At 28.0% G+C, this 9972-nt stretch overlaps 1 protein-coding gene across 1 annotated transcript; it reads right to left on the reverse strand.

Annotated features, from left to right (window-relative positions):
- Nucleotides 1-2045: 2045 nt before the first annotated feature.
- LOC111717081 (synaptotagmin-15) lies at nt 2046-9726 on the reverse strand (the record flags this gene model as incomplete). The annotated part of the gene is given in 9 exon segments (XM_023492595.1): nt 2046-2314; nt 2542-2599; nt 3396-3444; nt 4726-4793; nt 6077-6128; nt 8383-8456; nt 9237-9312; nt 9345-9446; nt 9647-9726. Coding segments are annotated over 9 exon segments (609 nt in total), but the record flags the coding sequence as incomplete, so codon positions are not given.
- Nucleotides 9727-9972: the final 246 nt, after the last annotated feature.

The following is a 9972-nucleotide window of genomic DNA, read 5'->3' on the forward strand; positions in this document are numbered from 1 at the left end:
TACTGGCGCATAAAATTAAAACTAGATCTTTGAATAATTTGGCACGCAAATTTTCAGCCGCATAAAAGCTCAACAAACATCAAAAAAAATTTATTTGGTTTTTGATTATGATTTAAAACTAATTTTTGACAATTTATTTATCTAATACATTTATATATTAGTGATCGTTTGACAAAACTTAAAGAAAATAGATTAACGTTACATATATAATACATAACGGTTTATGATATTACAATAACATCAAACACAGAGTAATAATTAAATTAAATTTTACATCAATGTAATAATTCATGTACATACTACATATATCGAATATAATTACATTTTTGTACATACATTAAAGCTAGTAGTTGTTATTGCCATGCCACGTACTATACCTCCCTTCAACATTCAAGAAAACATATTAAGGAAAAAACATCCTCATTGTTAGATGGAATTATAGAACTAACCAAATCGGACATAAAGTGTGAGGGGGCCTTGATGATGGATGTTCAAAAGTACAAAATTTAATTATGTAAAGCAAATCAAATTAAAAATAAAAATATTTAGAAAAAACAGTTAAAGTGATTTGTAGACATTTTATCAAAACCACTAAAAGTGGCGGTAACCTGTAGAAAAGGGTTGGATCACTTTCAATTTTTTGAAAAACGAAAAAAATCAAATTAATCATCATAAAACTCAGATTTATTAGCAAACTATCGTTTTTTTAAAACAACGATTGTTATAAAACAGATCGTTAAAAAAACTATCGTTTTTCTTTTGTTAAAAGCTCAAAATCAGTGTTGCTCGTTTTCAAAAACGATGTTTTTTCTTAAACCCAAACGAAAAACAATTGTTTTTTGATCGTTTAAAAAGACGATTAGCAACCCTAAAGCTAGAGAGACTCTCCGTCTAAAAAGTGTGTGTATGTCAAATATAGAACCGTGTCCTATTAACCTCTATCTAAGTAAATAATAAGTTAATTTCCTTATTTACCGCTCAAGCATAAAAAACAAGTAATTTTTCATATATTTTTTGGTATTTTTATAGAATTTTTTATAGATAATTTTCAGCTGAATGCACACGATTTCAATCAAAGAGTGTTCAAGGGTACCGTTGCAAATCCTCTAAATACGCAAACAGAGTCCGAGTTTAATGAATTTAAGGCGCGTCTCAAATCCACCAAAAACCGGTTTCAATTGAGCACCGGTTTAAATCTTGAAACATTGAATACAATTTTCAATGGAACCAGCCACATTTAAGTCGCGTCACATATTTGAGCCGCGGCTCAAATTCTTTAATGTCGGTCTCAGGTTTATTTATTTCCGCTTACTATAGATTTTATGATAACCTTGAGTATTCCAGGTACGTCATTGTTTAATAATAAATATTGTGCTATTTGACAAAGAAAAACTTGTATGTTTATTTCAGCTTCTTTCTTGTTTGTTTTAAGTATTTTTACAGCGTAATAAATAATTGATTTTGTGATGAATGACGTTTTACCATTATTGTAAGCACTTTATGTCTAGAAAAATAATATTAGCCACGGATTTAACATCAATTGAGACATTTTTTTCTAAAAAATTATTTCTCGGTATTTTCATATTTTTTTACGTAGTTTTATAGGGAATGATAAACACACTCAAATAGTTAAATACCAAACTATATTATACTAGCCTTAGAAGGCGCTTCGCGCCCATCTTCTAAATTAATTGTGAACATGTTATCTTTGTGTACATCGTAAAACAAAACAAAAATAATTCGAGGATTTTCACAAAAAATTTCGTGGATTTTCAAAATTTTCAAAAATTTAATGAAGATCGAATTTTGAATAAACCAAAAAACGATAGTTTTTGCCTTATATTTTCTTCTAGGGTAACAAATTGGCATGTTTTATAAAAGCAAACTTCTATGGAATAAAATCTTTAAATGATGGAACCTTCTCAAACTGTCGTTTGACCTTTTAATAAAAAGTCTAAAAACATTAAAAGTTTCTGTGAAACGAATCATGGCTATTGCCCATCCTTATTCCTTGTATATATTATGGCCTGATTTCGTTTTGGTCGTTTTCGGTAACATTAATGTCTTAAATTCCTTAAACTCCTAAAAGCGCATTAATGCAAATTATTTTAAAATATGAGAACAGACTATAAAGAATAGTTTGGCTTGATTGTTTTCAAAGATAGAAGCCCACAAAAAGTATTTTGGCCTAATTTTGTTTTGCTTATTTACGGAAACTTTTTGTGGTATTTCAATTGTGGCTTACAGGTTAATTGCAAATTATTCTAAAAGTATGAAGACTGACTGTCAGGCTCTATTCTAGGAGTAAACCCACCTGGAAAAAAGAATATCTTTATCAAAAACAATTTATTTTCAATTAAAAGATATTTTTCCGCATTTTTTTCTTTAAATTAAAATAATGGTTTTTTTATTTAATACAAAAAAACACTCAATTTATGCTAAAAAACGCTTGTTTTGAAAAATTCATATTTTCTAATGCAAGAGCATCTCGGCTTTCTTCTTTTTCAGATAAAAAAAAATTATTTTAAAAAAATCTTTTACCACTGCACTGGTCTTTCTTCTTTGATTTTTCCACAAGAGTATGCCACATTTCTATTTGCTAAACAAAATACAGCTGTATCCAGAAAATAGTAGATTTATTTCGTCTTTTATACATAAGAAGTATTCACCAAAAAATTGAATTTTTTAAAATTTAAATTATATACAGGATTATCCACAAAAGATGTGACTTCAGAGACGACTGTACGGAATTTATATTTTATGCTTCCTTATGATTCCGTATAAATAAGATGCAATCATATTTTCTGATATGTTTAACTCAATAAATAATATATCTGAAGCTCCAATATTTTCGAGAAAGAAAATTGAAATGAAATAATTTAATATAAAAATAAAGTAAAATAAAAATAAGATCAAATTGAAGAAAATAAATTGTAAACCTCTGGGCGGAAACAAGGCTTCATCTTTGAAATTGATTTTATGTAAATGTACAAAGAATAATAAAATGTAAAATGAAAATTTTTAAATAAAAATATTCAGAAAAATTACAGAAATAAATTACAAACATCAGATGTAACAGGATTTTTTAAAAATTATTCTTTGAGTAATTATTTAGCTATTTGGTTCATGTAGGTGCTTCGCCACTTATTTAACTCATAGATGGTAATTCCGCTAAAAAAGTGTAAATGATGTAACCATTTTAAAACTAAAATGAGATATTTTAATAACTGTCTGTTTGGGTGTCTGTTTGTTTGTTTGTATCTAATAAAGCGTCAAGCCTCATCCTTTGTGGGTAACCCTGTATGTCTATTGTCTAGTCCAATAAAATGCATTTTTATCTCGTAGAAAATATAGCAAGTTTAAAAAACGAATTATTAAAAATATAAAATTTTTACCTGTTTGATGTTTTTCTTGACTTCTACCCAGTGACCCTCACCCTTACCCCTAGAAATATAAAAATTTTAAACATTTAATTAAAATATTGAATAAATTCGAAAAAGCATATTTTTATTCAATGAAAACAAATTTAGAAAAACTTTCCATAGACGAATACACTGAGTTATCTCTCTTCGATTATAAGTCACAGTGTAAGTTTTGTAAAGAAACAAAACTATAAGAAAATGCACTTTTGCGCAAATAGATTATCAAGTACAATAAGTGGCAACAGAGAAATGGACCAATTATACATGACGTCACAAGTGTCAAATATAACAAGGAAAACAAAATGGTCTCACAATAGTTGACATGTTTTCCAAGATTAAATAAAAAAAGTGTAAAAACAGAAAATATAGAACATAAAATTGTACTCATTTCACTGTAAGATAAGCACTTTATTTTAAAATTATCACTATTATTAATTATTTTGTCGGATACAAAAACTAAGTTGACACTCGTGACGTAAGAATACAGATGTACCGAGAGTGGGCAAATACTGCGTTGCCATCTATTGTACTAGAATGCGTATGTATGTGACGCAGTTAAATAAAGAACTGGAAGAAAACATGTTTTCCCAAACTATATTGAAAAGTGTGTACGCTCATTATATATTATTTAATCAAGTGTAAGTTTTGTAAAGAAACAAAACTTAAAGAAAATGCACTTTTGCGCAAATATATTATCAAGTACAATAGGTGGCATCAGAGAAATGAACCAATTATACATGACGTCACAAGTGTCAAATATAACAATTAAAACAAAATATTCTCACATCAGTTAACATGTTTTCCAGGATTAAATAAAAAAAGTGTAAAAACAGAAAATATAGAACATAAAATTGTACTTATTTTACTGTAAGATAAGCACTTTATTTTAAAATTATCACTATTATTAATAATTTTGTCGGATACAAAAACTAAGTTGACACTCGTGACGTAAGAATACAGATGTACCGAGAGTGTGCAAATTCTACGTTGCCATCTATTGTACTAGAATCTATTTGCTTTTGCGTATCATGATATGTATGTGACGCAGTTAAATAAAGAACTGGAAGAAAACATGTTTTCCCAAACTATATTGAAAAGTGTGTACGCTCATTATATATTATTTAATCTATTCAATTTCAGTTTGAAGTTTTTATTAAAGTTAAAATTTTAAGTGTTGGATTTGAAACTTGCAGAGATTCGAGAGTTTTATTATCAAAACAAATGGTTTTATGAACATAACTCGCGTTGCCCGTGAAATTAAAAAATCGATTTTCGAGAGAAGATTTAAATTATAGATAATCACCTTGCAAACATGAATCCTCCAATGACGCAGTACCCTATGGTTCGGTCTCGTTCAAACAACGACATTTCCTAAATATTATACTGGTTTTTTATACTGGTTTATACTAGTTTATACTGGTTTATACTGGTTTATAATGGTTTATACTGGTTTATACTGGTTTATACTGGTTTATACTCGGTTTATACTGGTTTATGTTGGTTCAAACTGGTTTATACTGGTTTATACTCGGTTAAAACTGGTTTATACTGAATTATCTACAACTAACGTGTTAGAACAAATAATCTAATCTTGAAATATCAGAGATTTACAAATTTACAGAGATTATAAAATTGTAGTTTGTGGCAAAGACTCAGTTCCTTTGAGTTTGCCTCTTTTTACGTTTATTTTATTCTCTCTAACTGTTCATATTAAATTACATTATGGTTATTTTATATCATTAGATCTAGACTAAAGAAGGTCAAACAAGACCTAAATAGAGTATATGCAAAGTTATAAATTTGAACCATGAAATTTCAAATATTTAAAAATGTTAGAAATTGTTTAAGACTTGATGTTGCTAAACACTCTGAGTAAGAATAAGATTGAATTTCAAAAACATTTTTAGTTAAATTCATTTTTCTTGATAAAACTCTGATGATTATAAATTTATGATTTTTTTCTCAAATTATTTTGGATTACATCAAATAACGTATAAATGAATGGAAAAATTTGAATTTCTAAAAGTCATATGAATAGAAATTCGTTTTAATTCAAAAAGAGACAAAAGAATTGAATTCAAAGTAAAAAAATGAAAGATAAGTGTTTTGCAACGGTTTTACAAATATTATATATTTTCAAATTTTCTTTATAACAGTGGTGGAAATTTCTACTTCTTTTTCTATATCTGAAAAATGACAATAATTTCGATTTTCTTTAAAACTCACACATAATTACTTATACAAAAATAGATCTGCGACTTGTCCTTTTTTTTGATAAACAACCAATTATAAATACTGGAGTGAGGTTGCTACTTTTGCTGCTCTTAAACTTTGTGCTCCGCGCGTAAACAAACAGCTAATTCACATTTATTTGTTGAACGGAAAATAAGGACTACACATTATACGGACTAGAGTTTTCATAAAGGGATTGAAAATACAAATCGAATCTGTATAGGGAAAAAAGTTCCAAGCAGAAAATCAATAAACGCTAAAACGGCTGAACCGATCGGTTTAAAGTTTGTTTTGAGGACCTCTAATGTAATGGCCCCTGGAAAGATTTATCCTACATTATTTATTTTAGCAAACCAACCAATCCAAAATCTGGAAAATTCGCGACCTTTTTAGTGTTTTTATATGTTTCAAACAGAATTTACCTCCATGATGTTGACTGTTATACTTGTAGTGTCAAAATCCTTCTCTTCAACCCTTAAATAAAAATACGTGTTATAACATTTTTTTTGAATTTTGATAATTTTTCTCTCTAAAGCTTAAAATGTCTACCTAAAATGACTGAAGCCCAATAAAAATAAATTTACTTTGCATTTTTTACTCTAAAGTGTTTATTTGTTTTCTAGGAGTAACAGAAAATAAAAATTTTCATTCAACATTTTTTTTAAAAGTATTTTCTTTCAAATATAAGAAAAAATGTGTGTATTAAAATCTTAAAAACTAGCATTGAACATAAGATATTTGGGATTTTAGAGAAATCAGAACTGCGCTGTCTTGAGTTTACACGTTGTACAGTTGTACAGTTTTACAGTGAGAAAAACAAGGGTATCTCCTCCGTCGAGAATCAGACAAAGGTATAAAGTGTATACTTGTGAATTTGACAGGGCCCTCTACGTATAAATAAATAGTAACTTGTATTTAGTTCCAATTAAGTAATGTTCTTTGTACTCTACTGTACTCACGTTTCTTTTATATTTTTTTTCATTTCTCTCAGAGTGAGAAACGTTGTACTTTAAATATGAAATATTTAATATTTAGACAAAATTCTCAAATTAATAATTTAATTAGACGAAATTTGAACCCTAGGTTAAATTTAATCTGATGCATGGAACCAAAAATTTGTGACGTGATAAAACTTTGCAATTAAAAAAAAAATATCACTTTATTCTCCGGTATACAATGTGTTGTATACTTTTAACTATGCAAATTTAAAATATCCAACCCGGCTTAAAGGGGCTGTAAAGTAAAAGAAAAGGGGCATAGACTGAAGCCTAAATATCGCGACCAATATTAGTTCTATCTGATGTCCCTGTCTCGAGATATTGATATAAAACTGTGCCAAAGTTCAAAAACTAATATTTGTCGCGATCAACTCCTAAAATGTTTAGGCTTCGCCGCTTCAGCCTTATACCCCCTTTTACCGTAACAGCATAACGTGGGCCAAAAAATCGGTTGATTTACGGTATGAAAAGAGCCTATTTGAGCTTAGAGAAAATATTTGAAAAACGAACAATTATCGATCGTTTTAAACCGATCTTTCCTCGATTAAAGTTAGTTACCATTTGCTAAATAGAATAAAATAAGACTATTTTCGTAGATATTTCTTTTTGTCGCCACTAAATTAAGTTGGATTAATAAAAAGTGAAATTATAATACACCATAACTTTATTTTGTGACTGTATTTTAATCTATTTTTAGGGGAAAACGTTCGGACATTTCAATTTATTTCTTCTCTTTAACAGTTTGATATGTTTACATTAAAAACTTTAAATTGCACCCCATAGAACAGATGGAAACTCTGGATACTTTGGAAATTTCCAACTTTCAAGAAATCTTCTATTCAATTCTAATCTTGCAGATCACAAAATTCAATTTGACCATATTAAAATTTGTTCGTACTTTATTGCTATAATTTATTCCAAAATGTTCACCCCTCCCTTCCTTTCATTATCATTTGAACTAAAATTAAACTCAAAGAATCTAAAACTAAATTATCTAGAAAAAGACAGCAAGGTGAAACCAATATTAAAATTATTGTTTGGTTAAAGGTTCATATTTTTGAGCTGATGAAAAAAGTGGTTTAGACGGTGTTTATATTTTAAGTAAACATTCCTTTTAGTTGATGTAATTCATTCTTGAAGCTAAACTAGAGAAAATGCTCTTTTCGTGTTTTATCTTCGGAAAATATTTATTTTTATTTTTTCAGAGAAAAGAAAAAGAAACAATTCTAAATAGAAAACTGTTGCAAATGATTTAAGATTAATAAATCTTCTATATTTATTTATCAAATAATTGTTCAAATGGCTTCGCTAAGTTTTTTGGGGCAATGACATGGCCGCCCAGGGAAGGTTGAAATTGAAAAACTTTGTCTGAATAAAAATGTAGAATGTTCGATTTTTGATTCTAACAAAAGATAATCCGCAAAAAAAGGAATTGATTTGTTGATGGTGTAAACCTCTGATATTTCAAATAACACTATTTGATTTAACAAAATTGTTAGTTTGAAGTATCAAAGTTGTACATCATTGGATTGCGAAGATCGATTAGAAGATCAGAAAACTTAATTCCTATGGTTTTTCATTTATTCATTTACGGTTAAAAAAAATGGCGTTCTACAAATCAACAGTTAAAAGCTAAAATATTTTTTTTAAAGTAAAGATCTATTTTCTTCCAGAAAGGATTCTCAAGAGAGTAATCATGGTCTCATGAAAAAAAAAATAAAAAAAATTACTTGAAATGAAATGATTCTGAGAACTCTGGAGAAGAACAGTTCTTGACAACAACAGTTTTCTTTGCTTTCACAACCTGCAACAATAAAACAAATATTAGATATATTTTGAAATAAAACAAATATTAGATATATTTTGAAATAAAACAAATATTAGATATATTTTGAAATAAAACAAATATTAGATATATTTTGAAATATTTTTCTAAACACATTATTTGGTAAATTCTTTTCACAACATTTTCTGAACTCAAATATAAAAAGGTTATTTGTCCAAAATTGGAAAAGTCTAAGAGTGAAGTATGAAAAAGGAATCATTATTTATTTATATATCTCAAAATAATTGTATTATTTAACAAAAGTACGTAAAATTGCGTACTTATAATAAAAATTTATTAAATTTACAGTCTAGGATATATCATATCTAAGTCGGCGGGTCGTAATTTGTAGCAACGTTTTTGGACTGTCAAAGTTTTTGTGGATTTTTGTTGTAGTTTCTTTCTTACTTCGGAAACGGATATCAGAGCTGAAAACTTGTTTACACTTTTTTGGTAGATTCATGTCAATTTTCATATTTTATCTTTGTTGAGATATTTTCAAAAAAAGTTATTAAATGGACTAAAGAGACGTAATTTCATATAATCTTTCATTTCCGATTCATGGCTTGCTTTGTCTAGTCAAATATTGCATAAATATCCATATTTCTCTTCTTGACAAATTTATATTTTCAATTGTGGTTTCTATACACAAGTGACTGCGCATTTCTGTTACAGAAAAAAAGGTTTAAAGGGTACAGCTGTGAATCCCACTGACACTGGAGTCATCTGATATCAACATGTTAGTTCCTATAACAGAACCTTGGTATGGTTCCCAAGCAGAATCTTAGCATATGTATTAGGTTCCAGGTTCTCATGGTTCTCTTTACTCTTCTTCCTAAACATCATCATCATCATCATCATTTCTACCTGAAATTCTTCCCCTGAAGAATATTAACCGTGAGTCTAGAAATAGTTGGGTTGAATCCTATTGAAAGAAGGAGTTCAGGAGTCCCGCCACCTACCGACCCCCTAGATTAAAGTTTTATCAATTATTAAAAGGATTGCTGACCTATTTCACAATGGTTCTAAATCAGACCATCTTTTTCACTCATATTTTATTTAATCATTCTTTTCATATGATACAAAACCTAAATATTTCTATTTATTCAAAGAGAGTGCACTCTATTTGAATAAATAACTCTATTTGAATAAATAAATAAATGAATTACCTTGTATATTTGGCTATATCTGATGCCATCTCAAATTTATTTATGTTTATAAAATCCATATCAGTAAGTGAGCAGAGAACCTGAACAGATAATTTAGTCCAAATTAATAAGAAAAGAATATAATTTTTCGACAAAATTAAAAACGTATTTTCATCATAATTTTCTCCAAAATTCTTTATTTTCCCCTTTCTGAGAATTATCATCAATAAAAACTACAGTATGAAAGATGAAATTTATAGAATTTCATCTTTATAAAATTCAAAATTCAAAGAATAATAAATTGTTAAAAATATATAATTTATTTAATCAAAAGTTTAAAATTAATA

Source organism: Eurytemora carolleeae, unplaced genomic scaffold (assembly GCF_000591075.1).
Source record: "Eurytemora carolleeae unplaced genomic scaffold, Eaff_2.0 scaffold2354, whole genome shotgun sequence".
Classification (NCBI taxonomy): Eukaryota; Metazoa; Arthropoda; class Copepoda; order Calanoida; family Temoridae; genus Eurytemora; species Eurytemora carolleeae.